General features: G+C 27.1%; 4 protein-coding genes across 4 annotated transcripts; all 4 read right to left on the bottom strand.

The window, feature by feature from the left end:
• Positions 1-1,700: 1,700 nt before the first annotated feature.
• Bma-ced-4 (Caspase recruitment domain containing protein) lies at positions 1,701-6,706 on the bottom strand (the record flags this gene model as incomplete). Its single annotated transcript, XM_043077811.1, has 10 exons — positions 1,701-2,000; positions 2,298-2,519; positions 2,664-2,735; positions 3,416-3,527; positions 3,627-3,877; positions 4,128-4,220; positions 4,425-4,566; positions 4,875-4,968; positions 5,561-5,843; positions 6,566-6,706. 10 exons carry the CDS (start codon positions 6,704-6,706, stop codon positions 1,701-1,703), a joined length of 1,710 nt encoding a protein of 569 aa, XP_042933745.1.
• Positions 6,707-8,232: 1,526 nt separating this feature from the next.
• Bm9263 (conserved hypothetical protein,hypothetical protein) lies at positions 8,233-9,531 on the bottom strand (the record flags this gene model as incomplete). Its single annotated transcript, XM_001895047.2, has 4 exons — positions 8,233-8,394; positions 8,796-9,011; positions 9,142-9,218; positions 9,441-9,531. 4 exons carry the CDS (start codon positions 9,529-9,531, stop codon positions 8,233-8,235), a joined length of 546 nt encoding a protein of 181 aa, XP_001895082.2.
• A 2,460-nt stretch (positions 9,532-11,991) lies between these two features.
• Bm17432 (Uncharacterized protein) lies at positions 11,992-16,821 on the bottom strand (the record flags this gene model as incomplete). Its single annotated transcript, XM_043077810.1, has 7 exons — positions 11,992-12,122; positions 15,273-15,362; positions 15,503-15,700; positions 15,784-15,861; positions 15,952-16,130; positions 16,230-16,540; positions 16,702-16,821. The coding sequence occupies 7 exons, from the start codon at positions 16,819-16,821 to the stop codon at positions 11,992-11,994; spliced, it is 1,107 nt and encodes a 368-aa protein (XP_042933744.1).
• Positions 16,822-19,827: 3,006 nt separating this feature from the next.
• Positions 19,828-20,677, bottom strand: Bm17431 (Uncharacterized protein; the record flags this gene model as incomplete). Its single annotated transcript, XM_043077809.1, has 3 exons — positions 19,828-20,004; positions 20,206-20,299; positions 20,598-20,677. 3 exons carry the CDS (start codon positions 20,675-20,677, stop codon positions 19,828-19,830), a joined length of 351 nt encoding a protein of 116 aa, XP_042933743.1.
• Between the last annotated feature and the right edge of the window lie 148 nt (positions 20,678-20,825).

Raw genomic sequence — 20,825 nt, 5'->3', positions numbered from 1 at the left:
TTTATTTCAGGTACTTTCATTATTCAAATTTTATGATCGTTAGAAAAATGAAATTTCGTTGTGGTAGAAAATACTTGATATACAAATGAGTTTTAGATTAAGACACAAAGGTATAGGATGTGAGTGAAGAATTTATATTAATTTTATGGTTTTGGCATGATCGAAATGGCTTCCCAATCAAAATAGGTTAACTTTTTTTTCTTTTTTATAAAAAGATTCGCTATCTTATGATCTTGTAGTAAGTTGTTTCATACAGTTACTGATAGTGAAATTACATAGAAATATCAAAATTTTTTTATCAAACATTACAGCAATATAATAAATAACTTATTATAACGAAATGCAAACGAGAATTAATGAGGAAGTAGAATTAGTTTTTTTTGGAAAATGATTAATTGTTTAGGTTTACATAATGTATAAACACACTTATCAAAATAAGAATGCTTCCTATTTTGATAAACATTCTATCGGATACAAAGATAGCTATAGGAATGTTAAGAAATATCTGATATGACTGATACTGACCTGCAATATATCAATCATAATGAGCAAATATGAATAGGAAAAGATGGGAATTTATTAAGATTCAAGATGAACAAAAGAAAAAGCATGAGAAACTAGCACAGATGAGGAATGGAAGATGAGAAATTAGTTAAATGATTAGTCGTAATACAAATTGAAAAAATAAAAAAATAATTTTATGTACTAATTTTTACATAAAATTATTTTATTATTATAAGTTATTTCGAGGTTTGCGATATCTGAAATTTGCAACACGAATATTTACAAAATCTTATACTATTAACGATCGGACTATTTAGCAAAAAAGTGGCTTTAGTAAAATTTTAAAAAAGCGATCATAATCAAATTCACTGGAATCAAAAAATGAGTGGTAACGATTGAATCTAAGTGAAATGAGCAAACCAGAACCGAAATTTAAAAAAAAAAAAATAAGTATTACGTGAGCAAACATGTGAAAAACGTCGACATTAGAAAAGATAAAATTCAACATTAAAAATAGAAAGCGATAAGATTAATGACAGATAACTAATGAAAATAATTGATATGAATTAGAACATACGGATCAATGAGAGTCAATGAGAAAATGATTTAGCAGTATTTGGCGGGAGTAGAAAAGGCAAGGTGTAAATGAGAATCAGTTGAAATAAAAATTGGAATGTTTTCTGATCTATTATTTTCGGATTTACACATCCGGAAGCAATAGATCAAACAAAATGTTCAATTGAAAACATGAGTATAAAAAGCACCATTTAAGTGAGAAATTTGCAAGAAATGCATCAAACACGTCACAAAAAAATATCAAAGAACACGTCTGATAAGGAAATCATTGTAACAAAGATAATAAAAAAAAAAAATGAGAAATGAAATATAGATTAAAAAATGCAAATATGTTTGGGCATTATATAATAATAAATAGTCTCCATCACTGAGTTCAAAAGAATATTTGATTTAAAACCTGAATACAGAGTAATTATTAGCAATAGCAGAGTATGTAACTGCAGTTAAAATACATGAAGGCAACATTTATAGAGAAATTAAAGCAATTCAAGAACTAAATAAGAATAAGTTTGCGATTATGAATTTTCAAGATTTCAATTGTGAAATATTCATAACTGTACTAAAGGTATTCTGGTATATATACTTTAATATCAAAGAAAACATACTGAAATTTTGAGTTTTCACATGAAAATACAGCTATCAGTCCAATTTTTAGTAGCATTGTTTGATTCCTTCCGGACAATTACACCATTATCGGATTCATTGATATAGCAACTATTACTGCTATTATGTAAGCCACTCTCAATATACTGTACAGTTAGTCCATTTTGTAAACTGCATTCCTCGTAAGTTATTTTTTGGAATAAATATGGACGAAGATCTATGTAAGAGTGAATACGCTGCATGAAATTCGAGTCCATACGTTGATTGCCTAACAAAAATGAAGAAACATTTGGACGAATGAATAAGCGAAGGCGATCCTGAAATAAGATAAAGTAATAATTAATTCTAGAATATTTACAAATTACTGCAATTCTCATTTGTATTACATTCACTGATAAACATTGTCACAGCGTCATTCATCAATTACTAAAGTGTAATCACATTGAATTTGAAGTTCAGTCATTTAAAATTTAATATCAAACTGTTTATCACTCTTTAATTATGCAGTGTATGAATTGTATATTCATTTATTCCATATAATGCTTGAAAAAGATTTTACAATATGCTTTCACCAGAAAAAGCTGGATAATTTATAAAAAAAAAAGGTACTCCACCTCAATCGCTTGATGATTAACCGTGACACAAAGAAATGAATACATGATACGATTAATGTGGAAATCATACATGAATGGCATATCATTATCAACTTTACCATCCAAATCAGCAATTCTTTTACCCAATAATGATGATTTTACTAATGGTTCTAATTCTTGCAACGCAGTATACAAAATATTTTGGTTTCCAGATATATCAAACGGAATACATAATGAAACGATCTGAAATAAAAGAAATCATATGCAAAAATCAACTAAGCGCATAATCAACAAATTATCAGGAGAAATATGAAGACAGGATGTCTTAATATGATCTAGGCATGAATCATACAAGCATTCTTGACAAATAATTCTTTAAAGAATTACCTCTAGCGGTATCCATTGATCATAGCCAAAAATGATAAATGTTTCCATAATTATTTTTTGACGTCTAGTTAACTGAAATAATACGCATTTGGCTAAGTTTGTCAAAATAACTCTTAGATATGACGCAGGAACACTTCACTCATCAAAAATGAAATGTCACAAACAAAACATTTGGCATGAATATATTTTGTATAAAAGTTATAACTGCCTTTGCACTAGATGGTTTTAGATATAGAAAAATGCTGTCATTAGTTTAATTTAATTGAAATATTCTTTTCAGGAACTTAGTCAACAGTTTTGGAAAGCTGGAGAAAGAAAGGTATAAAGAAGGACGTTACATTTTATGAACAAATTAGCAATACCAAATAAACTATTAAAGAAGTGATTGCAATTAAGTAAATATGGATTGAAATTTCTACATTTTAAAATCAGAATCTTCCAATAACTTAAGTTTTTGTTGGTGACATCAGAAATCCTTTATTGAATATTACTTTTTTTTTCTGCTCTGTAGTACAGAAAAATACGTATACTATTGAGCATCTTCTAAAAAATCTAAATGGAACGAGATAAAAAACATACTTCTTATTAAATTTTATTTTAACGACCAGAAATTAGCACTATAACTTGATAAGATTAAACACTAAAATACTCTAGAATTAAAATTAAAGAAGGATTTTCTGAACAAAAAAATCCAAATTCATAACTAATTAGACATTTGTTAAGCACTGAAGAAAACATGATAAAGAACTCACAGTTTTATAGGATTCCATAATGGCATCAACCATATTTTTGTATTTATAATAAGTAAAATTTGATATAGTTGTGACAGAGTAATAATCCAATAAGTAACGTAAATTATAGAAGCTGAAAACAAAAAACAATTTATTTCCTTCTGTAGCAAAAAAAAAAAAGTAATCAAAAATAAGATTTTTTGTGATTTAATCAAACAATCCAAAAATATACTCATTATTACTGTCGCATGCTTGTTGTCTCACTATACCAAGAAGTGCAGGTAGGCCCATTGTTTTTTTATGAATATGAAAAAGATGATCATGAAAAGAAGATGAAGTTATCGTAGTAGAAGAACGCATTTGCTGGAACAAAACCTCCGTTTCGGTGAAAGAAAAACCAGGTGGATCAACTGCAAAAAGTATGGGATTTGAAGAGGATACTTGGAATAGTTCCAAATTACGGCTTGTTGCAAGAATACGGCACTGAAATTGAGTTATTCAGAAAGATATTATCAAGATAATATAAAACAAATTTAATATTGTACAGTTGCGCAACATAAATACATAACATATCTTCTAAGCTATGTTCATCGTCGGGTGAATATATATTAGACAACTTATTTACGCCCAAAATTATGAGAAAAGATGAGGAAGGCTTTTATTGCAAAATAATTAAAAGCAAATGAAATTTGCAGGTTATTTGGTCAATTAATTTCTAAAAAGAGAAACTAACATTTAGCTGGTCGAACCAACGCACACTTTCTTGAAGATAAACATCATTCAGAACTACTAATGTATTTGGCTTTTCTCGCAAGGCAGTTTTGGCCTAAAATAAACAATTATGAATGTGTCATACCTTTTTAATATGAAAATGAAAAACAGCACCTTACAGTAACATCTCTACAACTTATCAAGACTCTGTGATGTATATTATATTGAAATTCATTGTTTATAATTATAATAAAAATGATAAACAGCAATATCCTAGTAGCGAAAATGATTCTAAAAAATTATTTCCCTAAAAACTCACCAGTGGTAAGAATTGTACAGGAGTTTCTTTTCCAGTTAAAACCAATGCATCAGTTGCTAAAAATAGGAAATTTGAAAAAACTTCAGGTAGCTGATTAATATTGGTACGACCATCCTCAACCCATATAACGTGTTCATAATATCTATAAAATCAAATAATTCAGAAAGCTGTAAATCGATTTCGATTTAGTCTGATTTGAAAAAAAAAAGTAACAAATGAAGCAAATAGGGGTGAAATAGGCAAATGATTTCGGGATAATTTAGAATCATTTTTTAGAATTTTTTTTCTTTTTAGAAAAAAATCATTTTTAAATTATCTTTTAAGAAAGAAAAAATTTTTTTTTTAGGAGATAATTCAGAAATTTTCACAAAACCAAAATTACCTAATGCAATCGGCTTTTCAACAAAATGAAACAAAAGTAAGTAAAATGGTAATTACTATAAACCTTACCGACTTAGTAATATTGGATGAGAATGTAAAACAGTAGCAGCTAAAAAAGTTTTGCCGCAACCAGGAAACCCATGAATGACAAGCCAAAACTGATCTGCAATGCAAATTGCTGCTGATTAATAAAGCAAGAGAGATGGATAAGTTATGGAAAAGTTTTACAGAAATGAAATTAAATGATTCAAAATCTGGATTAGGGAAGCACAGTGAAAAAATATACACCATGAAAATAGTTTTAAATCGGAGTTTGAATTGACGAAAAAAAAGTAAAATGGGAAAATTGCAAAGTCAAGCAATATTAATAGGTGATGAATTCCACAACACTCATAATGGTACATTAAAAATAAACGTAAACTAAATCTCTCAAATCAAAAACTGCAGGGAATACAACAAGAACTCAGACAATAGATTAAAAATCGTAATTCAAGACATTTACATCCCGCACTAATTATAATTTTCATTTTGCTAGCCAATCTTTTCTTTATTCCTTTCTCTTCTGTTCCGTTTATGCTTTTTTAGTGTTCGTATTCTCATTCTCACTTTAAATATCGTACTGTTCTTAAAAAATCGCATAAAGAAATTTCGATCTACGATGTCGATACATGCATAAAAAAGAAAAATACTTTGTTATCTCCTAACCTATTTGAAAAAGTAAAATCTGGATTTTTATGGATTTGAAATTTTAAAACCTTGCGATGATAGATTGACTAGTAAACTCTCCAATTTTTCCAACAGATTTACTCGTAACACGCGATAAAAAGGTAATCTCGGTACATTTCCTTCTCGGAAAAGTCGATCTTCTAGCGCAGTAGGCGTTAATAAAGTCCGCTCATCAGGTAGGTAATTTTTCGATAAAAGATGTGCCAAATGTTTCTGTCCATATTTTTCAAAATATGCTATTAATGGATCAAGGGCATTCGCTGATTTCCGATATTGCCGAATAAATTCCATCACACGTAGAGCACGTCTTGTCTGTAAGTGAATATGAATTCGAACAAGATTAATAGAAATTTACGCTGCAAATAAAAGTGAACAACTAGGAAGCAAGAATAGGAGAAAACTGAATCTCAGAAATTTTTACAAGATTCTTCTACACTGATTTAACTTCAGAACAAAATGATCACTGTGCATCACTTTCATGGAGGATCCGTTTTTTATAATGTGTCCTAATTACTCGTATCTTCTACCAAACAAATTATGTACTCATCCAACCCATCATATTCACTACCAATAATTTTTAACTATTTTTTAATACTAAGAATAAGTTACTTCCATCTGACATGTCTTTCTTACATTTGAATGTATTACATAAAAAGATATATGAGAAATACTATATGAATATATGAAATGATTCAAAAAATTATGTGACAATAATAACCGATATGCGTCAGTCCAACTGAAATAATTACAAAATTTTGCATCAACCACTGAAGCATATTCTATGTTTTACATAATTTACTTCATCAATTTAAAAACTACGAAATTTAAACAAATCCTATTCTATTTTGCCATTATTGTATATTTGGAGAATTTGTGAAAAACGTGATAGAACAACCAAATTAGGAAAAAAAGACAATGAACCATGTAAAATATGAAAAAAACAAAAAAGAATCCGAACAAATAAAACAATCATTTTAAAAAATGTAAAATATTAAATTTGTTATGGAAGAGAAAAAGAACAAAAAACAACCAACCATGCTAAGGATAACTTCTTGTTGATCATCAGTAAAGATTTCCTCCGAACACATAAACGGAATAGCATCACGTGGTTCGAAATCCTGCATCAATGCTTCCGTAGCTATCGTTAATATTCGATTATCTTTTTCTAATAACATTTTTTAAACTGAAAAAAAAAAAAAGAAACTGTTTATTTAAATAAATTACCATTTAAGTTATAAAAAATTATTATAATAGGAATAATTACATTAACAGAATGAATCAAACTAAACTGAAAAACAGAAGAAAAAAAATAAAAAAGAAACTCTAATTTATGATAAAAAAGCCTTCATCATTCTTACCTTTTACTAATATTCCCTCCTTTTTTCTTTATTTTTGAAATTATTTACAATTTCGTTTTTCCGCTAATCTTATCTATCTCTGCTCCCTCCTTTCTTACAGTGCTTTCTTCATTTCGGATATTTAATGAGTGAAAATGCTAAATTCCAATTAATATAACTCTGTAAAAACTTTAATAAATCTTATCATAGTTCCAATCTTAAGATTTATTTCTTTTTTTTTTGTTCTTATCAATCACTAATTCTCTCCAAATTTCATACTATATAACTCATTTTCTTCTAACATTTGTTATTTTAATAGTCAAAAATAACTAAACAATTTTTTTTTTTTTTTCATAATTTAGTGCTATTGAAAGTTTAATGGTCTAATATTACGTATTGTTTCTTGATCACGTCATTCACGTGTTACAACGTAAATGAAGTGTTAGGTATGATTGTAATAGAACAACATCAGTCAATGTTTTATTTTCATTTAGCTTAAAATTCAATTTATATCTTCTATATTGACTATAATTTAAAAAAAAGGATGAAAAGTTACCAGCAAATGTGTCATGTAGAATACCTGAAAAGTGATAAGTTGTGATAGTTACGAATATCTTTCGGATTATTTACCATTGCGTTTAAATCTTAATGTTGCATTTAGTAACAAATTTAATCGAAATAGTTGAATTTGATTTTGAAATTTAAAAATCAATAATAAAATTGATGAGACAATTCCAAAAAGCAAAATGTTCGACTATTTTATAAATGAATTAATAAATTAATGAACTGAATCAAATGTGTAGTCATAAATAAATTTTTAATGAATTTATTACACAAAATTGTTAAAGATATATTCTTATTATAAAATCAAATCTTTCCATCTTTTATATTTAATTATTTTGTTAATTTTTTTTTTTAAATATTTTGTTAAATTATATGTTGTTAATTTTTAATACTCTATTGTTAGTTATTACCATCCACTGTTTTCAGATTTCATTTTCTTAGTACCATAATTATCACATTTATATAGTAATTACAAATTTTTAAATTGAAAAATTAGATACAGATTGCATTGCATTTGATAATTTCTTTCAAAATTTACCCAATTACTACCGCAGAATAGCTATATCAGAAGAAGGAAAAAAAAAAGGAAAGAAAAAGAAATGACTGATATGAAATTGATATCATAAAATAACATTGGATAAATTACTTTTAGATAAATTAGATAAATTACTTTATCATGAAGGTTACTCCCAAAATTATATAACTAATAGTTAAAGAAAAGGAAAAATCATTTTTAAAATGATAAAAAATTAACATTTCAGTGATAAGCAAAATAGTTAATAGAAAGAATGACTCATAATTCACTTTTCAATACAAAGTCCCAAACGACCGGACCATTTACCATATCCCATACAAACATGTTGTGATGATCCGGAATAAACGTGTTCTGGATCACATTTCACTACTGCTATTGTGTTAAGATCATATTTGGAATCATCAATTGTAGTACCACTGTATATTACCTTTAAAGTAATATTACAATTTCATTTGAAATAAATGAAACATTTTCCTTCAATTTAAAGAGAATTATTTGATATATTTTCAAAAATTTGTTTCCTTTTTTTATGACTTTCTGAAAAAAAAACTTTTAAGCTTAATATAGACCAAATCTTTATTAAGCTTAGTTAACTAGTGAATATTTTTTCTGCAACTAACCTAGTAATAATTAACAATAATAATAATAATAATAATAATAATAATAAATAATAATAATAATAATAATAATAATAATAATAGTAATAATAATAATAATAATAATAATAATAATAATAATAATAATAATAATAATAGATGACAAATGATGACAGTAATAGCAAAATTATTATTAATAATAAATGAATTTTGAAAATTTATTTCAACTTACTGTGCCATTATTCACTTTGATTGGCTCACAATACTTTGCATTTATAAGGAAATATCCTGACCAAATTGATACACATTTTGGCGGCTCTGCAGACCATCTACCATCGAAACATAATGACTGAGATTCACCTTTTACTGTAAAATCCGGATCACATATAAAGATGGCTCTCGTACCGGAAACAAGCTTAGTTAGTGGTGCTTCCTTGGTCGTATAAGGCTATAAACATTGAATTATTCATCTTTCTGCATTAAATTCTTTTTTTTTTTTTTTTGAAATCTTTCTTTCGAGCTGTTGAAGTAATTTTTGCGGTGGTGAAACCATTTAATTAATTAATTTCAATACTAACCGTCATATAATGAATGGTACCAGGAAAATTTTCGATTTGTGAGCACGGTTTACCAGAATCCAACGGAACACATTTACCTAAAATTAATTAACTGATTCAGTTTTCATGGTTACAAAATTATCTATCTTCTACACTGATTGATTGTTTCTGATAAAATTTTTGTAATTTAATTGAAATCTTTAATTTCAATCAGTAGAAGAAAAAAATGATTAAAGTTTAATAGTTTGAAGATGTTTAAGTTTAAAAAGTTTAAAAATGATTAAAGTATAATTGTTTTCACAATTTAGTTTAATTTTCACCTATTTTTTTGTTCCATTTAGAATTTGACTCGCAAAAAGCAGTCACCGAGCCAACTGCGATATAATTTGTATTACATTTTAACAATGCCATTGTACCTTCTTCTATTACTGATTGTAATGACGAAGGTAAATATGATATTTCGCCGTTAGTTCGAATTCCAAATGGTGAACAGAACACTGTAAAATTGTTTTTGTCTCTCTTTTCTTGCTAACAATAGATTATGAGAAATATGAAAGATTAGTAATGCACACAATAATAATAAATTATTATTATTTTTATTATTATTATCAATTATTATTATTATTTATCATTATTATAGTAATTTTGAAATAAGATTAATAAGAGGTAAAACAAATTTTATTGAAAAGGAAAACGAGCACTTACTTGCTGTTATTTGTTGAATTTCAATTAATACATAAAAGGAAACCAATGTTTTCCTTGTGATAATTTTGATTATTTGTAATTTCAGCATTCTATAATCTTCTATAGGGAAAAAAATGAGAGAAATGATTGCTAAATGTTGAAATGAGACTTCAATTTGCTCAAGTTTGAATATAAATTAGTCCTTAAAATTATTGGCATTATCTAAAATATTTTCACCATTCACAAGCCATTATCCACTTCAAATAATAAGTTTTAAGTTTTAAATTTAAAATAAAATAATGCATCTATGAATTAAGTAGAAAAAATAATTCGCATATTCAAAATGACACAAACTAAATTATGTTACTGAGTGATGTATGATGTTGTTAGTATAATGTGAGTGGCAGTTAAAATGTTATTTAATTATGCAAAATTGTGATTATCGTTGTTTTGATATAAAATAAGCAGAAATGATCGATGATGATGAAAACTGTATTGTATCTCACATCGATTAATAATTGATGATTCATTGAATGATTATTTATTTGAATCTAAAAACATGTACAAAAGACGACAATCTAGAAAGGAACAATTAATATTGTTATTTCTCATATTATTGATTACTGAAACATTTGAAAGAGCGGGGAAAAACTAAATTATATTATGTATTGAAAAGCAATTATTACTATTATTATTTAAATATTCAAAACCAAATCTTAATAATATTAAATGATATAAAACATAGCAGAAGATAATTTCATATGAAAATCTAAGTTTTAATTAGCAATAAATCAAGTTCAAAAATTAAAGAACAAAAAAAAAAAAAAAAAAAAACAAATAAATTAAAAAAAAATTACAGAAAAAAATACTTAATTAACAATACTTAAAGACCAGAAGTAAGACCGCATTTTATCAATAAAAAAATAAAATACCAGTAATTTTTGTAAAAACAAAAAGAAACTCGTCCTGAAACTTATTTTTATTTTTAAAAGTATGATAAAACCTTAATATACTATACCAAAAAATACAATTGAAAAAATTAGAATTTTTGAAATTTTCTAGAATGGAAGTAAATATCTTCAACAACAAAATTAAACTTAATAGCTCTAGAATGAACTATTAATCATGAAATTTTTTTTTTAATTTCTTAAGACAAATTTTGAGAAATAAAATTTGGCAAAATCTTTTACTATTCAAGAAAAAATTTACTTATGTTTGGCAAAATTTTGATGATAATAATAAATTCATTTGTGAACGTTATTTGCCTTTTTTTTCTATAAATTTTGTCGATTTCATTCGGTAAAGTTTGACACTCTAAATCCTTTGAAGCAAGTCTTAATTTTGTGTCCCATTGAAAAATAAATTTAAAAGGTTTTCAAATAAAAACAAAGTACTAATTTTCTTCAATAGCTTATTGATTATAAAATGGATACGAAAATTTGAAAAAAAAAGAAACTAATTAAAAATTTTTATAAATTCAATTTCTAATGGTAAAAATTAAATTCCCAATAAATTTTTTTTATAGCTTTACTTTCCTCACGCAGTTTTAATAATTACATATATAAATTTGTCTTAAGAAATTGAAACTGATGAGTATTACGAGTAAAGCACATAATTACATAAATGCTTGGTGTGATATAAAATGTATGAAAAAGATACAACTATTAACGAATAGTTTTGTTTTCTGTAAAAGATTTTCTAAAAATTAAGACTGCAAAAATCATTTTTTAAAAATATTGCAATGAATAATAAAATTATTAATGGAATTTATTTGTATTGGCATGTATTATGTAAACTGAAACTGCATGAATAAGTGCAACATGAGAGTGCATCATGCAGTCAGCAGTTAACATGCATTGAAAGTGCATAAAATTCAGTAACCTATCTAATACTCACAGCTTTTCCATGCTAAGATAGAAGATCGAAGAGAATTTAGTTTACGATAGCCAAATAAATGATTACTACCTGTTTGGCTTGTTTGTCGTGTCGTAATGAATGATTGGTTTGATTGTTGATTGTGTGAGTTTGTTCGTTTCCATCGGTAGTAAACATTTGTTGTGTGAAAGTTATCTGTTATGTTATTTTTTGGGAAAGTCGTTTTATTTAAAAGTGACAGCATATATCAATATTGAAAAAATTAATTGATTTTCATAAATTTTTAAATGTTATCGTTCCTAAGTAAAATTTTTATAGTTGCAGGAATGTGCGCAATCTCAGGAATCTCAGAAAAGTTCGTGGTAAACTAACAATATCGGGATCGAATTGAAAATGCACACCGACTTCTTGCATTCTGCACATTTCCGTTTCTTCTTCTTTTCCTGAATGTACGATTAAAATGAACTAATTGAATCTGAAATACACGAACAGTTAATTTCAAATAAGGTGAGCCAACTGAACTACGTAAAATTCATGCAATAAGAACAAGTAACAGACAAGAAAATACAGTTAATTGAACACGTAAAATTCATGCATCAATAAGAAATACCAACTAAAAGCATGCAGTTAATTGAACAACATAAAATAAATGCAGTAGCAATAAGTAGGATTAAAGCATGCAGTTAGTTAAACATGCAGCATGAACAACAAACAAACAAAAACATGCAGTTGGTACATGCATAAATATAAGTACTTAACAAAGGTATGCAATTAATTAAAAAAAAGTAAAAGAACGGATGAACATTAAATAACGAATAAAAGCATGCAATCAGTTAAACATGCAACATGGATAAATAGCAAACGAAAAACATGCATTTAGTACATGCACCAATATAAGTACTTAACAAAGGCATGCAAAGCATGCGGTTAGTTAAACATGCAGCATGCATAAGTAACAAAACAAAAACATGCAATCATACATATATAAATATAAATAACATATATAAATATAAAAAACCAACAAAAGCATGCAGTTAGTTAAATCACGTAAAATTCATGCAATAACAGTAAGAAACAATAGCATGCAATTAGTTAGACATATAAAATGAAGCATCAAAAATAAGTAACAAATAAAAGCATGCAATTAATCAAATCGCGTAAATACTTGCGATAGCAATAAGCAATAAAAAAGCATGCAGTTAGTAACGCATAAAATAAATAAAATAATAAAATATATAAATAAAATATAATATATAAATAAATAAAATATAATAATAAATAAAAATATGCAGTTAGTCGAACCGCGTTCATGCAATATTAATAAGTAAAAAAGAAAAGAAAAAAACAGAAGTATGCAGTTAGTTGAACATGCGGCAACGATAAGTAATAAACAGAAGCCTAACAAAAACATGCAGTTACTTAAAAAAACTAAAATGATCTCATGAACCGTAAGTAACAAACAAAAGGATGCAATTAGTTGAAAAAACGTAAAATGCACTTAATTAAGTCACGTAAAATACACGCGACGTCAATAAAACAAAAAAAAGCTCATAGTTAAATCACATAAAACTTATGCATTAATAGTAAGTAACGAGCAAAAGCATGCAGTTAGTAAAGGCAACTCAAAAATGCAGAAAAAGTAAGGGAAAAGGGAAATGAATTAATTAATTTAATGCAAGCAATTTAAAATATAATTTGAAAATGTAAGTGAAATTAGCGAAAACCATGCAGCAATTAGAAAAAAATAAAATGCATGCAAATATGAAGTTAACTAAATATCAGTCAAAAATGCTGAGGAGAAATAGGTGAGGCTATTAAAAGACATGCAGTTAGTGAAATTAAATATTTAAAAAACATGCAAGAAAGGAGCTATTTAAAGTTACAACTTGATTTAAAAATAAAAATATGCCAAAAAATGAGATCAATTTAATGGAGCTAGCAGAAAGCATGCAGTTAACAAAATGTAGTATCAGAAAATATGCAACAAAAAAGTCCGGAAAAAAATTGAGGAAAAGAAAAATTGAAAATCGGTAAAGAACTTAAAGAGGGGTTAAAAAAATACAAAAATATTCCAATGCCCAAAATGATTGGGATAAATTGGAAAAAATGAAAAACGAAAACAGTATCGAAATTAAAAAAAGCAACAAAAAGTTAAAAATGTAAGAATAATCGAAGATAATTTGCATTTCAAAAAAATTCTAAAAATCCAAAAATCATTATTGGAAAATTAGGAAATTAAAACAAAAACTTCGTTTTTCTAATGTTTGGAAATTGAACTAAAAATTGGAAAATCTAATAACTCATTCAGAAAATTTGGAATTTGACAAATGAAAATAGAAGAATTCAAGAAGGCTAAAAAGTTAGATAAGTCTACAATTTAAACATTTGAAATTTCAGCTTAAAAGAATGTTCCTGGCTTAAAATTATGCTTAATTTCAATTAATTTTAGTGCCAAAAAATAAGTATCGAGCTATAAATGGCTACCTAAATCCCAAATTGGGTACCAACTCGTAGTACATGTAAAAAAAGCGCGCAAAAAAATTAAATATTATAAATAAAACTAAATAAATATTAAATATCAGTTGAATTACAACTACATAACAAAAATGTTGTCAAATATTCAAAATACATTTAAACATGAAATATTAAAAACTTAACTAGAACGCGAGTTGGTACCCCATCAATAAAAGAAGGTTCAGTAAAAAGTAAATATAAGCATCGGGAAAACAACCAACTTGAAAAAAAAAGGTGAAAATAAAATAATGTCGAAATTGAAAATAAAAATGGAAATTGCGTTTAAATAGAACAAAAATTTCCCTACAAATTTGAAATTTTGACAACAGTATCATCAAAAAATTATCAAAAAATATTAACATAGCTATATTTAGATTCTTATTCATATTTAGAATACAATATTTCAACATTACTAATAACTATTAATAAATCTTAGTTTAAAAAAAAAAAAAAAAAAGTTAAAAAAAACAAACACTAAAATTAATATTATAAACTTAACTATAAAACAAAAAAAATTATGAAAACATTAAATTTCAACAAAAAAAAGTAGCATTATTAAAAAAAGAAACAAATTTAACAAAAGCAAAAAGTTAAAGAAAAACATTCAACAAATGTTAATTGCCTAAATAAGGGCTACCAAAACTCAAAAATAAAAAAAGCAGTTGAATTCGAGATGGGGTATGAAAATCATTTTTCAAGTTCTGATCATTCCAACTAGGGGTAATAGTATATATTATCTAAACTAGCAACCAAAATTCTATATTATCTAAAACTAGTCTACCAAAATTCTACAGATTCCTACTTCATTAAGCAAATTTAAAATTCAACTGCTTTCATAAACAATATTAGTTGAAAAAAAACTTGTTTTGATTTTTTTTTTTTTTATTTTTATTTTTTCTTTTTTTTATTCATTTTTTATTCTTTTTTAATTTTTTTTGTTTTTTTTTTTATTTTTATTTTTTTATTTTTTTGTATTTTTTTTATTTTTTTGTTTTTTTTTTTTTTTTTTTTTTTATTTATTTTCATCTTTCAATTTTTTTTTATTTTTTAATTTTCTATTTTATTTAAAGCCTACTAACCCGCTTGACCGGCTTCGCTGGATGGAGGTGGAGAAATTGTCGGAACAGGCAGCGACAGGTTGACCGCATGGGGGATGCCAGAAGATGTTACTGGCCTGAAATTCATTGATTAAAAAATTCATTGGTTTGTTATGAGTTTAATGGTTTGTTTTTTATAATCATTCAAAGTTCCTTTTTTTTTTTTCAAACTTTTCAATTTTTACTTCATGAATTTGTCAAAAATTTCTCACCTGGAACGAAGAGGTGATGAGTGTCCTCTTCTCTCCCCACAAGATTAAGACGGCGGCGTTTCACCTGCCTTTCCTTCATTACGGCTGCGCATGCCCTTGGGCACCAGTCAAGGGCATGTAATTCCAATGCTGCAGTCTTCTGCGCAGCCGTAAAGTTGGGTGGAAGCAGGAGATAATGCCCACAACGGGCACAGAAACCTGTAATATACATAGTTAATGAATTTGATATTTTTTTTACCAAGCCAAATGTATAACTAAGAATATTGCGGTAAAGTACTTACCATCCTGCTTATGCATCCTCGACGTGTGGATGCGCCACCCTTTCAGTGACCCAAACTGCCTGTTGCAGATGCCACACACTGAAAATAGAAAAAAATTATTTGCATAGACAGAGCTGATTATCCATCAGTATAGAATTTTTGTATTTATTTCATTGATAAAAAAATTACCGATGTTGGTACTTCCTTCTGCCCGAATCACCGTGTACGGCTCCGCCTGCGGTGTTTCCAGCTCTCTTCGGAGCTGTACCGGAAGGTCCCCTAGATCTGCGGGGCGGAATGCTTCCGGTATCGCCGCAGCCAACGCCGTGTTCGTGGCTGGAACCGCAATTCTTATCGTCCTTGATCTTCTAAAAAAAATTTTAATTTAATCTGATTTATCCATTTTGTATGACTGGCAAAATTAATTTTGCTTTAATTTCTTTTCAATATATTAAATTAAAGCTTACAGGACGATCTCTCGAATTTCCTCTTCCGGTTCCTCAACACCACTTGCCTCCACCGGTGCCACCGGCACCTCAGGGCTTTCTTCGCTGCTATCTGGCAGAGGGGCACGCTCTGCTTCCGCTAGCCAATCGGCTTCATCGTCACTTTCCGGCAGAGGTGCCCACTCTGCTTCTTCTATATTAAATTCCGGCTCCTGAGGTGCCGGTCCCTCCTCCATTTCTTCTACTTCCACTTCTTGTTGGGCGTTTCGCCCTTCATATCCCGCCAGTCGTCTTTCTACCTCGGTCAAGCGGGCATTCAGCAGGCTATCACGCTGAAAAAACATACAATGATTATTATTATCATTATTTCCAGTACTTATAAACACAGATGATGATATCGCTACTGCAATAAAGTATCAACATCAAGGATAAAGACCATAAATCAATTTGTGAAAAATGAATAAATAAATAAAATGAAAAATGAGATACTTACCTGCTGCGTCATATTTATAAACTCCTGTAATGCATGGAGCATTACAGGTTCGTTCTCCAAATAGCGGAGAACGTCAGATATTCCCGGCATTGCCGGGCCATCTCCATTCGCAGCAAGCATTCTTGAAAGCAATCTGAAATAAGCAATAATTAGTCAAAGTTCATTAATTAAACAAAAAATAATAATAATGCGATAGAAAAGAACATCATAGGAAAAGGGTTAAGTGCAAATATGCAAATACATCAATGATGATTCTATCATTCGTTTGATCCTTAGAGAGAGAGTTATGACTTATGAGAGCTCTGACAACGATCTACACAGACTGTCAAGTAATCTGTATAACTAAGTAATCTATATGAGCACTCTTCTATACAAAAAAAGCTTTTTTCTCTCTTTCTCTTTTTCAGCATTCTTTTAGAGTTAGATCGAAAATAAAACCACTCAATGTTTGAAGCATTTCTAACCTCTTATTTATTGTTGATTTTTGTTGGTCCGTATTCCAGCATATAAGAATTGATATTCAAATATTGTTGGGTTTCGAATTTAGGCATTATGATGTGCTTAGCTGCAAGCTGTTCATATGGTGAGAAGCGTTCAACGATTTCAATAATTAATTTCGCTTATGGTTTGTAGTCCAAAATGATTCTGCGTGGAGTTTTACTTATTTCGGTATTAGCAATTATCCCGGTGAGTCTGCTACTATCAATTTTTATTTTAGACCAAATATGCAACCAAGTATTCACTGTTATGCTGAAAGCAACTTAAATTACTTTTAAATCCGCTGATAATTATTAATACATTGATTTTTTATTTCTTAATTCAGCTATTATTTGTTACTTGCCTATGATATTCCTATGTTATCTCAATTCTAAATTTTGAAATATTAGTATATCTAAGAAAGCAAGAAATTTTGAATATACTTTGCTTTTTCCATGTTGCCTTACCCATTTCCATTTGTCTATTTAATATTCAAGATGCCTATATTCTTTTCAACCTTTATTATTGCCGTCATTGTCAGTAAATTATTTTTACTACTAACAAAATTTTAATAAAATTTTAAATGGGTACATATTTCTTTTTTTGTCTTTCAATTTATGACAGTAACGGTAATATTAATGACTGAAATATATGCCACTTATCATATCACAATCTCGAAATCATCCTTATATAGCTAATCTGATTTCTTGATTTCTGTTAATATTACTGAAAAGAATCAGGATTTTCAGAAACTTCATAGCCAACAAACCTTATCTAATGTTCTTCAGCTTACTCATAATTATTTAATATTCTTTTGTGAAAATTTATCGAAAGGATCAATTGAATTCGTTCCAGACAAATAGATATTCTCTCAAATCAGCCAGACTTTGTATGAATCCGTGAAGCTATTCAAGCAATTATTCGATCTGGCTTATGAAATTCAATGATGATGCAGCAGAAACTGAAATTCTTTCGATCTCATTTAGACAAGTAATCAGATAAAGCTATCTCTTGGTCAGTTATTACAAGAATTCATCTTTGTTTATTTTCTCATATTTTAAATATTTCTACAAAGAAAGTAAAATTTTTAGGAAAAAAATTCGGTCGAAATATCTTCTGTATGTGATGTTCTATTGCCTATTAAAAATTAAATGCAGCAATCATTGACGGAGCGCTGAGATTTCCTGTCAAACACTTCTTTTCGAGAATAAAATGAGTTAAGCAAATGGTGGACAGAACACTGTAAAATTGTTTTTGTCTCTTTTTTCTCATTAATAATTGATTATAAGAAATATGAAAGATTAATAAGACACGCAATAATAATAGGTTGTCATTATTATTAATTATTATTATTTCAAAATGTGATTAATAAGACATAAAATAAATTTCATCGAAAACAGTTAATACATAAGAAGAAACCAGTGTTTTCGTTGTAATAATTTTGATAATTCGTAATTTTAACATTTTATACTCCTCTACAGAAAAAAGGTTTTTTTTTTTTTATGTGAGAAATGATTGCTAAATGCATGCAGTAGTCATGTGGAATTTCAATTTGTTCAAGTTTGAATATAAATTGGCATTAAAATTATCATTTTGCCGCCCAAAAAGCATTATGTATTTCAAATAATACTAGTTTTAAGTTTTAATTTCAATAAAATATGTATCCGTGAACTGAGCAGAAGAAAGGATTCGCATATTAAAATAACATAAACTTAATTATATTACTAATGGAGAATTATTTCATTTATTAAATTTAACTTTATAAAAAACTGTTAGAAGCTCATTTTTATTTTGAATGCTCTCTGTTGTTTTGAAAACAATTGCTATGATCTGAAAAGTAACTGCAAAAATATCACAAATTTTTATTGTTGATAACAAATTGCTTAAATAGGAAAAAGTAATTTCCAGTTATTTCATGGTAAAATTAATGATAAATGATAAAATCCTGAATGCCCATCACTATAAGATTAGATTAAAACAGACATAGAAAGGTTTAAATATAATTTTAAACATAAATTTTGAAACAATCATATTTTAATTAATGAGTAATTCATAATTTTGCAAGTGGGAACCAAAATTTTAGAATTAGATTTTATGTTTTCACAAGCAATTCTATATTTTTCTTACATTTGACTTACATGGCGAATTATAGTACAATTTTATAAGATTTTTCCTTAATATTTTTACAAATTAGTAAGATGATAATTGCAATATCCTTCATTTAACATTATCGGCATACACCATGTCCTACCATTAAATTTAAGAAATGATCTCTGCTAAAATCATTTGTTAACAGTTATTCGTTTTGTATTTACAAATAATTAATATTTTTAGTTCAAAGATAAGATCGGTTGTGCATTTTTATTACATTTAGGATTAATTTTATCATTTTCCATTTTTTTTTTTTTTGCATATTAATTACTATTTTCAGAGATTCAAACATTTCAAATTTCAGAATACTTTGTAATTATCTTCATTAGATTTCAGATGACTTAAAAGTGTTAACAATCAACGAACAATTCAACAAATATTAAACTGAAGTAAATATTTTTATCATTATGTAAAATGAGAAAAAAAAAAAAGAATGGAAATAATAAATGCAATGCAAAATTTTTTGTCAAATTCAAATGACTGAATTATTGATTATCATCAACCAAATGTGGCATTCAAAATACTCACAGATATTTTTTTTAACTTTTTGTTAGTACGTTGAATAAATACTTTATTTTCACCAGTTCCTTCACTACTGTTTGTTACAACCATTGTGCGCACCTCATAAATTTTTCTATCTAATGAAGGCGTTTTAAGATGAATCGATTCAATTTCCTAGAAATATTTCCACTAAAGTTTAAATTTGTTTTTTTTTTTAAAAAAATTTCCAAAAATTCCATTTTAATCTTATTCTAATAAAATTCAATAACAAATGAAATTTTGTTAAAATGATAACTATTAACATAATTTCAATTTACTAACAGTTGAAATTAAGAATAAAATTAACAATTGAAAAAAGATTTTGAATAAACATACATCACTAGAAGACAATGTTAGCCATGATACGATTATCATCAACCAAATGTGACAACTGCTCACTCTCATATTGAACAATAATTGCAAAATGACACTGAAATTAAAATATAGATAAAATTAACAGAAGTTTAATTAAGCAAAAAAGAAGACTAATTACAGTTCATTTAAAAACAAGTTAATTAATTGGAAAAAAAATAACAAGTTTTAAGTGAGATAATTGTTATTTCATTATTATAAAAATTATTTATTGACTGATGAATTGACATACTGTTCTCTGTACTCATAATTATTTTTGATTTATTAATGATGGTTTTTTGACGCTAGAATATTTATTAAATTTGCCTATTCAGTTTAATGGAATTAATAGTTTAATAACAAAATTAATAACATACGAGAAATAAATATAGGGATTACATGAATGAACAACCAAAATAATTTTAAAGAATGAAATAAATAAATGGATTTGCGACATTCAAAATATATTTATGAAAATATATAAGGCAAATAACACTAATGGAAAATGAATTTTTTATTAGGAATTGCACTGATATCAAACAAAATGTTTTAAAAAAACGAAAAAAACGACAAAGCGAAATTCCATTGCTATCAATGATGTATCT

Source organism: Brugia malayi, assembly GCF_000002995.4.
Source record: "Brugia malayi strain FR3 genome assembly, contig: Bm_v4_Chr1_scaffold_001, whole genome shotgun sequence".
Classification (NCBI taxonomy): Eukaryota; Metazoa; Nematoda; class Chromadorea; order Rhabditida; family Onchocercidae; genus Brugia; species Brugia malayi.
The sequence above is the reverse complement of the archived record's forward strand: the minus strand, read 5'-3'. Positions and strand labels throughout refer to the sequence as shown.